The sequence below is a fragment of the Thunnus maccoyii genome, chromosome 24, assembly GCF_910596095.1.
Source record: "Thunnus maccoyii chromosome 24, fThuMac1.1, whole genome shotgun sequence".
NCBI classification, from domain to species: domain Eukaryota; kingdom Metazoa; phylum Chordata; class Actinopteri; order Scombriformes; family Scombridae; genus Thunnus; species Thunnus maccoyii.
The window spans coordinates 19,983,511-19,996,096 of NC_056556.1; the positions used below are offsets into that span (position 1 = coordinate 19,983,511).

Below are 12,586 nucleotides of genomic sequence, written 5' to 3' on the forward strand. Positions count from 1 at the left end.
AGAGCAACAGAGGAGGGACTCCTCTCCCAGGACATGCAATAGATGTCGTGTGTTCAGAAAAGGCCAGATAGCAAAATTACAGAAATACAGCATGGACAAACAGGATGACAAAATTATATACAGATTGATAAGATCATTTATATGAAGACTCCGATCAGGAGAACATCGAGCAACTTCCATGTGCCGCCAAACAGAGGACCAAACAGAGGACAGTCTTTAAGTGAGTTGATTAGCATAGTCTAGTGAAGAGATCATTAGCTGCCTGACAGGAAGGAAAAACACACTCAGCAAGATACAACACTGTACTGTCACTGTTTGCACTGGAAAATTGTCAGAAGTAAAATAAGTGATATATGACTGGTATTGAATGGGCTAAAACACACAAAACACTGGTGTGATCCTTTAAAAGTGATTATTTTTATGTCATGAATATGGATGGGATTGGTTGTCTCTTCAGAATTACAGTTCCTATCAGGGTAAAAATAAAATATCATGGGAGACTAAAAACCTTGATTGAATTTCTGAAATTCAGAAATTCAACTGGCTCCTGGGTGTTCAACCACAAAAGTCCCCAACCTTAACAAACCAGTTTGCAGGTAATGGTACATTTTGTGGGTGACTTTAACATTTATTTTAATTACTGTATTGACCTGAATTTAAGATGATATTTTATTTTAAAAATGACAGTTGAAAAAGAGGGCATCATCTTATATTTGATGACTAGACAATTGCATATTCATAAGATCAGATATTCTTTTTGAATGAGAGTGTACCGCTGTAACATTGGCTCCTACAGAGAGAGTTGTATTATGGGTTGTTTGAAGCATTAATGTTGCTAGGCTCGTGAGTATCTTAAAGTCTGTTAGAAGTGTAAAAATGTTTTGTTAGCTCAGTTTAACCTGCAGGAGTTTCTGTTGGCTCATATAACATGTTTTTTCTGCCACAGAGGAAATAAATTCATGACGAGTGAAAATGAGTCCAAAGTGTCTTCCAACATCTTTACTGCAGAAAAGGACCACAGACTGAATCTGTCAAGCTGCCATGAAGCATGATTGCTTCTTAACCCCCTTCTTCCCCTGTGGGACACAGTTCCTTATCCTTGGCAACATGTTGAGCTTCACCCCAAGTGAAGTTCATCTTGGCTAGCTGGTCTACTAATTTGATCTCAGTGAAACCTTTGGGATGTGATCTGCTTCGGCTATGTTTGACAATTTTTGTACAGGCTGGGGTATGCCAGAAAAGAAGTTTGTACGATGTGTAGTCCAAACACGTCTGAAGGTGAAACTGTACTGGCAATATATTGTACAAATGGGAATAATGGCACACGCCTTTGGACAGTCTACCCACAAAGACATTCACAGTGTTGCAGTCGTTTGAACATTGTGACAGAAGTAGCTGTGTAACAGATTGAAGAGTATGGGACAAAAGTCCTGCCCACTGTCACACCTCCACACACCTGGCCCATCACTGTATAAAGTAGCCATGATTGTAAGATTGTCGGTTTCTGAAAGTTACAAAAATGTTCCAACTTCGGAGAGGTGTTGGGGGAAGGGGTTTCAGATGCTTTTCAATTATCTGACGCATACTTCATCTTAAGCATACTGACCCCTTAACTTTCTGAAACCAACAATCATACCAGCTTTACGCAGCAATACTTCTATCATGTTCTGTCTATACAAATTTATTGTGTCTCATCCCTTTATGATGGCAACTATACATTTTTTCTAACACTTTTGCTTTTAGACGTGTTTGGGCAACATTTTGTGTGTAACAGTTTCCTTGAAGCATACTGGCACATTTGTTTGGATTTTCAGATGTTGTGGAGCTGGGAAAACACACCTTGGGCTTTCCCCAGCCTTGTCTTGATGTGTTCTGCGGTCCTTGCTGATAAGGCTGCCTGAACAGGTGAAGTCCTCCACAAACTAGGGTGGCTCACCATTTATTCAAGTATTGAAGGTGTTAAGCATGAAAACCAATACGCTCTGTAAACACATTGATGATTTTTGGTGTCCATTACAGTATGTTCTAAGTAAGTTGACTAACATGATACTCTACCCACACTGTGCACTCGTTTTCCCAATGTCTGCCTGCACTACAACAGCTTTTTATACTGTGAACTCTGGCTGCAACCACCCCACCTTTATTTAGCAGCCAGTGTGTGTGTGTGTGTGTGAGTGTAAACTTGCAGAGAAGGCAAGCTAGGGCATGTCTGTTTGCCTGTAGAAATTCCTTCATGTTCAGGAATAGCAGGATGAAATGTGTGTATGTGTATGTGTGGTGTGTGGGGGTGGTTTGGCATGGATACCGGTGGCAGCCTGCAGGAGAGAATTTTATATATGGAGAAAGATAAAGAAGTCTGACATTCAATAAATACAAGAAAACAGTTGTATTTTCTTCACAAGAATATTTATATAAATCAAAACCAAATGTGAGAAACTTGATGCTGCACGATCAACATTGTCAAAACAAAACTGCTGTGAGTGTGAATGTGTGTGAGGAAGGGCGATGAAAGCATGATCAAATGCAGGTGTCATTTACAGCCATGGTTTTATACAATACTTTAACAGTGGATCATGGGCAAATGTGACACACACTCTCTCTCTCTCACACACACACATACATGCAGATGCATGAAAGGCTACAGAAAATGGTTTCATAGGAATAAATTAAACTATTTTATAAAACTCCATGCTGTAATAGTTTCTCTGTGTGGTGAGGGAATGAGAGAAGTGGAAGGCCACAATAAGTCATTTTTGAGTAGAATTGCTGATGGAAGACAGTGGGCCTCATGCAAGAAGCACTAGTACCAACAGATTTTTTGTGGCATGTATGAGGGATTTCAGAAAATTTGTGGCATTCATCAATTTTCTCGGACGTAGAATTTTTTCTGAGGTAGGAACGAAATTCACAAGTGGTCCAGACATGTTGTACCAGTCTTGTACAGTCTGTGTTCTTCACAGGGCAAAAACATTAGACTTGAAATTATAATGCCTTAAACTGAATTCATTTAGAGTTTAAATATGCTGCTGAAATGGACTGAAATAAAATATATAACTAGATTTGATGATTTGTATTGTCACATTTCAGCACAACAGCGTCTACATTTCAGTAGTAGTTGTAAACAGCTGCCTCGGTGTCTCTCTGCAGGTCTCTGTCCAATATCATGTTGTGTAGCAGTGTAACATCAGCTATTGTAGGCTATAATAATATCTCCCCTAATATCTCTGTGACAGTCACATGTAATACCTCTCATATTAGTCACAGAGTGCTTTGGTTTAGAAAGACATTTTTTAGTATCTAACATCATGTCAAAGCATTCCCTCTTTATTTCTGTTACTACAGTGCTGCTGTCGTCACATATCGCTGACAGCTGGATTCATATTTTCTAATTGTTTCGGGTTCCCTACTGCTATGCTAGCACTGCTAAATTGTCTGCTGATTTCAGCTCTGCAGTATCAAAGTCTTCTTTTTACTCTTTGGTAACAATTTGTGAATGAAGCGAACAGTTTGCCCTTGATGGCAATTTTAGGGGCGTTGATTATGTTAATGATATGCTAACATTAACATGCACCTCCTCATGTATTTATGTATGTATTTATTAGGCTGAAATTATGGCAAGTTTGTGGAGTGAAGAGAGTTTGCTGAATCTGACTTGGAATCACACACAAAAAAGATTTAGGAGAAAAATATGAAAATGTTTCTTGCATGAGGCCCAGTGTGGCCAATGTGTTCCTCCTCTGAGACATAGTTTAGGCCTCAACATTGTCGTCTGTGTTAGTGTAGAAATCTGATCAAAATGTCCCATCAAATGTAGCTTTGATCAATGCAACAATAAATATTCAATCAAGCAACTTGTTGAACTGCTGTAGAGCAATTCGGTCATTAATCACAAGGTTGTTGTTTGGATCCCCGAGCTTCTCCTGCCCACATGTCGAAGTGTTCTTGAGCAAGACACTGAACCCCAAATTTCAGCTGATACTTTTGACAAAAATCATCTGCCAAAATGTCAAAGGGTCGCTAAAAAATAAGGTTAGTTGAAATTTATGATGAATTATCTTGATGGGCGAGGATAAAGTCAGCCTTAGGGGCCTATGAGGTGATGGGCTCAGTTTTTCAAAAAATGTCCACCGATGATGAGACAGGAGTGGTGAAAGCATTGAGAAGAAACAAAGATGGAGGGATGGATTGATGAAGGTAAACACAAACAGGCCATCACAATATTTGGCAAGAACAAATCATCTATTCACAACACCAACAACATGTATGAGGAAGAAGTCCTGTTATTTTACAAAGGAAGATGAATTGATCAGTTAAGTGCTACTGCATGCACTTTGTCAGTGTAAAGCCTCTCAATGTTTCTGTCCACTTTAATATCCTTCATTTTATAGAAGCTCCTTTCTGGGGTCTTGTGTCCCTTTCTGTGTGCGGAGTGACACTGGGATGTTTGGTTTTATAACCTAACGAGTCAGCTCAGCCCCACTTGACGCTGTCTGTTGGTTAACGCACCTGTCAGTCATTCTGTTTGTTGTTTTGTTTTTGTTCCAAAAATGACAAACCAACTATCACTGAACAATTCAAACAAAGTCAAAGCAGTTTCAAAGCAATATTGATAGGTGGCAATTAATATTGCTGCTAACTGGGGGGCACCACCACTGGATGATACCAGACTATCCTTTCAGCTGTTTCAGAAGTCTTAGAGAGTCTTTCAAGTCATCATGACTTTATTGTAGCACCCGATTGCACCCTATAAACGCATACTCCATGCTCTCGAGTCACATTGCCGATATGATCTGGTACATTTTGGATTTTTTGGTGAGCACATCAAGTAGTGCTCCATGTAACTGCTAACAAAAATATATCAGCTTATTAACTAGCAGATGTTCTGTACTGTGGAAGACTGATGAAAACGTGTAGGAAATGCATCTTCAATAAATGATATGGAACACACTCAAGTGAATATAACTTACAGGTGGTCCCTTAAAGGAGAAGTCTGGTGATATTCTATATGTTTCTTATTTTCAACAAATCTCATGTGCAGAGCCAAACCAACAATGAATTGATTTACTAACAAGTATTTTGTGTACTCACTAGAGTGCTAAATGTGGATTAATCCACCGTTAAAAATAGTCCCTGACAAATGCACTACTTCCTTTTGTCTGAGAAATGTTTGTTAAAAACTACAGTGTCCAACTGTTTGAAGAAATTATTGAGCATTTTTTTAAAAAAATGAAACTTTATATTTGTGGGCCCAAAACCAATGGGCTTGTAGCTGACAGGCAAGACATGAGGGGAAGTCAGAAAGTATTGAGAGATGAACTAACACATTATTGGGTATGTTTTTTTTCATGAGATTACTTGACAGTAAAAGAAGTATACAATAGCACCGGCCTTACACTTTAACTGAGATGAGCAGTTTTGTGACCACTCAGCCTCCGAGTTTGAGATCTATCTTTATGTTGATATATTATCTTTGTCAATTATATTACTTAGACTATATTACTTAGACTTATTGCCTTTCATGTCTCTCTATCATATTTTGGATTGTTGCGTATTTATGTGTTCAATGATGTCAGTTTGCTCTGCCCTTGTTGGTGTCCGTCATCACATGACCAGGAGATCACCTTATATGAGCGCAACCACTGTGCGTCATTCAAAGTGTTAGTCTACCACCTCAGCTGGCTCAGTAAGGTCTCCAGACAGCTTCAGCGGCTGCCATGTTTGTGGGGGAGCTACTGTGGCTGGACTCCACCTCCACACCCACCCCTTCATTCTGATTGGGCAAAGAGGGGTGCAGTAGGGACGAACCTGTGGAGGCATTGGTGCATGGTGGTAGGATCCTTGGCGGGGAGCGTGAGTCGCCTCCGCCTCCTCCTCCGGCCATCACGGAGAACTGGTAGGAGCTGGCAGCGGTGGAGTAGTACAGGTGATACGGTGAGGAGGTGGACTGGAAGGGCCCATTTTGAGCCTGGTGGGGGGTGTTCGCAGGGTAGGGAGGAGGCAGGTAGGTGTGATACCTCCCCGCAGGTGTAGTCGCCATGGCTGTTGCCATGGTGATGCCGAGGGCGCTGTTGGAGACTGGGTTGTGGGAGGGGGTGTAGGTGAAGGCTGCTGCAGTGGGAGGGTAGTGCACCCGGGGGTCGGAGAAGCGGGAGTCAGGCAAGGAGGGGAGGGAGGTGAAAGGTCGTTCTAAGGTCATCCTGGGGTCACCAAATGCTGTGAGGTCAGGACCTGAGAGAGAGCAAATGTCAACAGTTACAACCTACTTATCTCCTCACTTATGTTCTTCTTTCTGTTTTCTCTGTGTGTACATGCTCGTGTGTGTTACCTGTCAGTCGTGAGGAAAGGTCACTGAGTGAGGAGCGACCAGGCGAAAGGGGATTGGCTGAGTGGACACTGGGCGTGGTTATCTGGCCAAGGTAGGGATATGATTGGTCGTAGGACCAAGATGGAGATGACTGCATCTGTCTGGAATCTGAGAGAGTAAGACAGAAAGAAAAAAGAAAGATTCATCTTTGAAACTTTCAGAAGTGTAAAGCAATTCTTTTTCATCAGAATAAGTTGAGAGAGAAGTTCTTTCCAGTTGACACACCAGCTTTATTATTCAGCTTTATGATTATTTATTAATATTAATTCCACATTTATTACCACTTGAATCCTATTTTTGTAGTTTTGTCCATCATTTCTGAGAATCTGGGAACACAGAGTAATTGATGCAACAAAGTAAAATGGGTCAACAAACACAAGCAGACAGCAGTCACGTGGGGACAGGTTTGAAACAAGCCAATAGTTTTGTCTGATTATTTAAACCAGAGGTTCCTAAACTTTCTTTCTCACATTCCCCTTCAGGAGCCCAAAAAATGAAATCACCCTGTTACCGCTTCCCTCTATGACACGTAAATCATTAAAATATTTATCAACTGGTAAAAATAATGGGGGAACTAGTAACAGAAAGAAAGTCCAATTTCATCAAAAGAATATTTCCTGTTAGTTTTGGTGTTGTGCAAATAAAAAATGCAAGTTGCATAAGATATTAAGAGTCTCCTGTGATATTGACAGTGAACTCGCAAGATAAGCTTTTTTGGTTTTTTTCTATTCTTCTGTTGAGACTCAGTTAGGAGCAGGTTTGGTTATTAGCAACAGTTTTAATTAGAATTATCGAAGATAAGTAGCCTCTAACTTGGACCGTTTAGGGAAGCGAGTGGGTGACTGTGTAGTCTGTTGGTTAGGTCCAAACTTGGTTGAACAGCTGGATCCTAACGGAGGCTGGTGTCCTCCCATTGTTGATGGGTTGCAGCAGCTGGTCTTCTCAGCGGATGGCAGGGAAAACGACGAGTCAACTCACCTAAAGTTGAGCGGGGATCCGAGAATTATGTTCGGAATAAACACAAAGAAATCTCATACTCAACCAGCAAGGAGAGATTATTGGCCTTAACAAGAATAACAGTACGTACGTGTTTGCTTCCTTAAGTGGTGCAAGCCACATAAGAAGCATTGATTTCTGCTCAGCTCTCAACTTTATATCCTTGGACAGGACCCCCCGTGGGTTGTTGGCTGGTCTCATCCAATGGAAGGTGAGAGATTGAGCAAGCTGGACGTCACACTTAGGTGCGAGTTTGCTAAGTCTGCTGGGAGCTAGAGTCTGTTTCAGACTCTTGTTGTCTAAGTTGGTGCTTTTTTCACTGGACTTAGAGAGCCCCATGATGGCCTAGGGTCAGGCTGCTGTGTGAACACACAGGCTTGGCCCTTTGTTCTGGCCATGTGCACGGCCCAACACTTCTCAGTCAAAAGTCTCTCCATCTTCTACTTTATATGTTGTTTTACTCTCAACTTGTTTCTCTGATAACTTAAGATCCAGACGTCCGATGATTTAAATCCTTCATCTTGTTAAAAGATATAGTTAAAAATGATCAGAATCTAAAAGGTTTATCATAAAAATGTGGCTTGAAATTGAATAAAAGTCAATTATGACGGTTTCTGGCAGACAATGTCGACGTATTATCTTGTATGCGTATACTCTTTGTTAGAGGGGGTATGACACTATTGACAGGTGACCAAATGAAATGGTAACCTTGATTAAAATTACGTATTTCTCTGGGTTTGAAAAATACCTAGAAACATTTGGGATAATGTAAGTACATAACTCAATAAAATATATAACATAGGTCTAGTCGTTTTTAGACATTTTAATGCGGAATGGTTACATATCATAGCTTTAAGTTGGTGATTGCAGTGTTATGACTGATAGAAATGATGGCCAACATTATGATTCTAAGACCCAAGTTGTAATAAAGAACTTCAGTTGTAAATTGATGCACACGGTTTGATCCTGACAACTGTAAATCTAATCTATTATCAGTGCATGATTTGTGCAGAATGTGGTGTTTAAATACAGACTGACTGAAATGAACTTTGTCTTGAGACAGAAGCTGTTGATAGTGAAAGAAACAGAAGAAAGAGAGGAGGAGAGGGGAGGAAGCAATTAACTTAGTGTGGGGGTGGACGGATGAAGGGGAGGGCTGTGTGTTTGTGTGTGTATGTGTGTGTGTGTGTGTGTGTGTGTGTGTGTGTGTGTGTGAGAGAGAGAGAGAGTTCTTTCATTCAATCCAGTCTTTTCCCCACAGTCTAATAAATGGCACTGATCACCCACAGATTTGCAGACAAGAGTGTGTATGTGTGTGCATGTGTGTATTTGCAGACAGACGAGGAAGCAAATTGTACCCAGCAGCCAAGACGTCAATGAAGGCTTTTCAAGTCTAGCCAAGAGCCCTCCCAAGCATTGACGTATGTGTGTGTGTACTGTATCTGGGTTGGTGGTGAAGCCCAGGCCCTGTGCCAAGCCCCCTCCTTTCCTGGCTTCTCTCCCCCAGCAGAGTGCACTAATGTGGGGCAGGGGAGTCATAGACAGTTGGCGGCTTGGAATAGAGATAGAGCACATAGACAGGCATCTCTGTGGTGCAATATCTGTATTCTTGTTTATCTTTATTAAAAGTTAAATGTGGTGTAGTAAGTGTTGTCAAAGTCAGATAAAATTGACATGCTGCAGTTTGACAGGATAAATATGAAGCTACAGCGAACAGCATTAGCTTAGCTTAGCATAAAGACTCAAAGCAGGGGGAAACAGCTAGTCCAGATCTGTCTTAAGGTAGAAAAAGAAAAAGAAAACCTCAGCAGCACCTCTAAAGCTTACTAATTACCCCATTCTATCTTGTTTGTATAATCTACACAAAAGCTATGATGTAAAAACGACAGTTTGTGGTTTTAAGGGGTTTATTTTTACACTTGCTAGCCAGGCTAGCTGTTTATCCCTGCTTCCAGACTTTATGCTAAGCTAGGCTGGCTTAGGCTTCACATACATACATAAAAGAGTTTTATCTTCTCATCTAACTCAGCAAAAATGCAAATAAATATATTTCCCAAAATATCTGACAATTCCTTCAGTATGAATGAATAATGTGAAACAACTGTGATTCTAAGTGTATTTTTGGACTTTTTTTTGTATCAAAACACCCACCTAAAAACAGTTTAGATGGGTGTTTTAGGCTCATCATGACATAAACTTCTGTGGCAAACACTGAATGCTGGGAGTCTTTGGCTTGCAAATATTAAAATACTAAAAGTAAGGTCGGTAGAGGCTGCAGTTTGTTTTGAATTAAGGTCAAAAATATTATATTAAAGTCATTGGCACCAGTGTTTGTGACATACATAGCATAAATATTTGTTACACAGTGAGGGGTATCATCAACAGGTTGCATAAGATAGGCAAAACAGCCTAATATTTTTTGTGCACATTCATGACTGTATGCTCAAGGACCTCTCATGGTTGCGGTAATTCACAATTTTTGAAAAACCTATTTCATAATGCCATACCGTATGAGCCCATTGTACAGCTTAGACTTTCGTCTTGTCAGCAGTCCTCGCCATTTTACGATATGTGTTACAACATAGCAAAAGGCATGTCTGGCAATTGGCTAGACTAAAAACAAAGCTTACCTAGTCTGTTGCAGGCCACATTTTGGCCTTTGTTATTGCTCAAAAACTGACATCCATGGAAAAGTTTGGTCTCATCTTGAACCAGAACATCTGCAGATTAATTCCATACCCAATATATTATGATCCACTAAAGTTAGGCATGATATGACATGAATAAATCCCTGTTTCTGTTATCTTCACCACCATCTTGACTGTACACACCTGGCGGAGATCTGCACTCTCTAGGTTTGTTTTGTTGTTAGTTTGCAACACAGTAACACCTCATATTTTATACGGTCTGAATATCATGTTCACACATTTAAATTCTTTATGCCTAAGCCCACATCAGTTTTCTTTTCATCTGGACCTTTTTCATGTGACACTCGCTCTGAGTATTTTACATCTGTTATGAGCGGTTTGGCAGCAGAGGGAACATAGTTTTACTGCACTGCCACACATGTGCAGACCAAAGCACCAAGTTCCATGCAAATGAACAAATATGTACACACACACATGCACGCACAAAGATTTTAGAAGCACAACAAAATACTATGGAACTACATATACAGTATTACTGAGAAAAAGAAAGAGAAGTGAAAGAACGGAGGACAAATATTAAAAGAGAAATGAAAACTAAGTAGGGGGGTGATGACGGGGGAGAGAGAATAAAGAAAAAAGGAAAGAAAGGGGAAAAGAAAGAAAAAGAGAGTGAGGTCTTGAATGGCTTAACAACGGTTTCCTGTTGCCATTTTAATTTTTAGAGGGATCAGAAAACACAGAACGCAGAAAGCACAGAGAGCTACCTCTCTGTTTCTCTTTCCCTCCATCCACAACTATATAGTTCTTGTTCTCAGTCTCTCACCACTACTTAACGTTTTCTATTTGTTTTAAATTTCAGCTCCTTGCCAGTCTGAAACTTTTGTGATTTTCTGTTGCAAAGAGTGAAACCTAAATGCAAGTGTGAGAAGAGACTGGAAGCACTAGCAGACTAAAGCAGTTCCTCTCACAAGTAGGAAACTTTCCATTAGCCAAGCTTTAGCATTTTCACAGGTACATACTAAATCGAAACAATGACATGGTTTCACAGTTGTGTGCATTAACCTTCAGTTTCTCTAAAGGCCGCTAGATACTGGCTCCAATAAAACTCTGACTTTGTTTGAGGACCTCCTATAATCCTGTCTCCTAGAAATTACATTTATATATTTCCCAATTACATTGTGGTATCAAACATAATCACTGGATTATATTCATGGATCGATGATTGAATAAAGTACTACATTTCTGTATATTTCTGGTCTACAAAGCATGGGACTTTACCACCAGAGACCAAGGTTTGCATCCTGAGTTCTGTGTGTGGTTATGGTTAGACAACAGAGGAGCACTGCAGACTTTTTCTGTATTAAATGAAAACCATGATCTTTTCCCCAACCTCAACCACCAGAAAAGAAATGAAATACGTTATCCCTAAATATTTTTCCAACACATTCAATATCAACATTCTACAAATTGCCAGATTTGTTTGTTGATTTGTTGAATTTGTTATTTCATTTCTGCGAAGTCTGTTCTGCTAGATGCCACTAAATTCTACATGTTGCACCTTTAATGGTCTGGATTTTGTATGTTGAATTGCTGTTTCCTAATGTTTTGAGATTTCTTTATATATTTAAAGGGGACCTATTATGCTAATTTCCAACTCAATATTTTTATTCTGGGACTCCACTAGAGCAGCTTTGCATGATTCACAGTTCGAAAAACTCCTTATTTATCTTATACTAGCCCTTTATGCAGTCCCTCAGTTCTGCCTCTGTCTCTAACAGGCAGTAATGCAGGGAGGAATAGTACAAGCAGAAACAGCTACAGTGATGATGATGTTTGGTGAAGAGCTGCATACAACCAGCACACCTCCAACAGGTAAACTACTTAACTTTACTTTTCTACTTAGTTTGCAGGGCTGTGTAATGGAGTCATGGCTCAGCGTGACTACCCCCAATGGAAACAATTTGATTTGAGGTCTACTTTGTATTTTTGTCATTCTATATCTATTGTAAAAATTGTTTGCATATTTGCATATGTATTTGATCTATGTTTGAAGTTTCCGTATGTACTGTAATTGACTGTGTGAGTTACATGATTGTGAATTTGTTTAACTGCACAGTGATGAGTTGTGACCACATGATTCTCATGATATCACACCTGTGATGTGTTCTTCTGATTGACAAGTTAGCACAATCAAGCAGACGTGAACATTTTTGCTTACTCTTCCATTTGCAATAAATGTAGTTAATTTAGTTAAGTTAGTTATAAGTTGGTCCAGAGCTGACTAGATTGAATTCTATTCAACCTCCTAAAATCCACCGGGTCGCCGGCAACCTACTTAAGCCAGTTGTAAGCAGTTGCATCACACAGTAATGAGTAAAAGCAACTGGCACAATTTGGCCAATTGGAGATGATTCGAGAGGTTCAGGGACACCAGTGACACCACAAACTAAAAACTCCCTAGTTCCCATAAGGCTAGGCCTAAAGGTCTGGAATTTTATACAGGTTGACAAGATGTAGAAGGTATATGGTGTTCTGCATAGTTCTGGCATAAAGCATGTCTTAATTATTGTTATTCAAA

General features: G+C 40.0%; 1 protein-coding gene across 4 annotated transcripts in view; it reads right to left on the minus strand.

The window, feature by feature from the left end:
* Positions 1–2,433: 2,433 nt before the first annotated feature.
* runx1 (RUNX family transcription factor 1) overlaps positions 2,434–12,586 on the minus strand; it is an 83,116-nt gene continuing 72,963 nt past the window's right edge. For all 4 annotated transcript variants that reach the window (XM_042405171.1, XM_042405170.1, XM_042405173.1 and 1 more), the window contains 2 exons: positions 6,326–6,472; positions 2,434–6,228 (listed from right to left, as the gene is read on the minus strand). In XM_042405171.1, the coding sequence (XP_042261105.1) occupies positions 5,681–6,228; positions 6,326–6,472 (695 nt within the window). In that variant the 3' untranslated portion in view covers positions 2,434–5,680. The remainder of the gene's footprint in view (positions 6,229–6,325; positions 6,473–12,586) is intronic.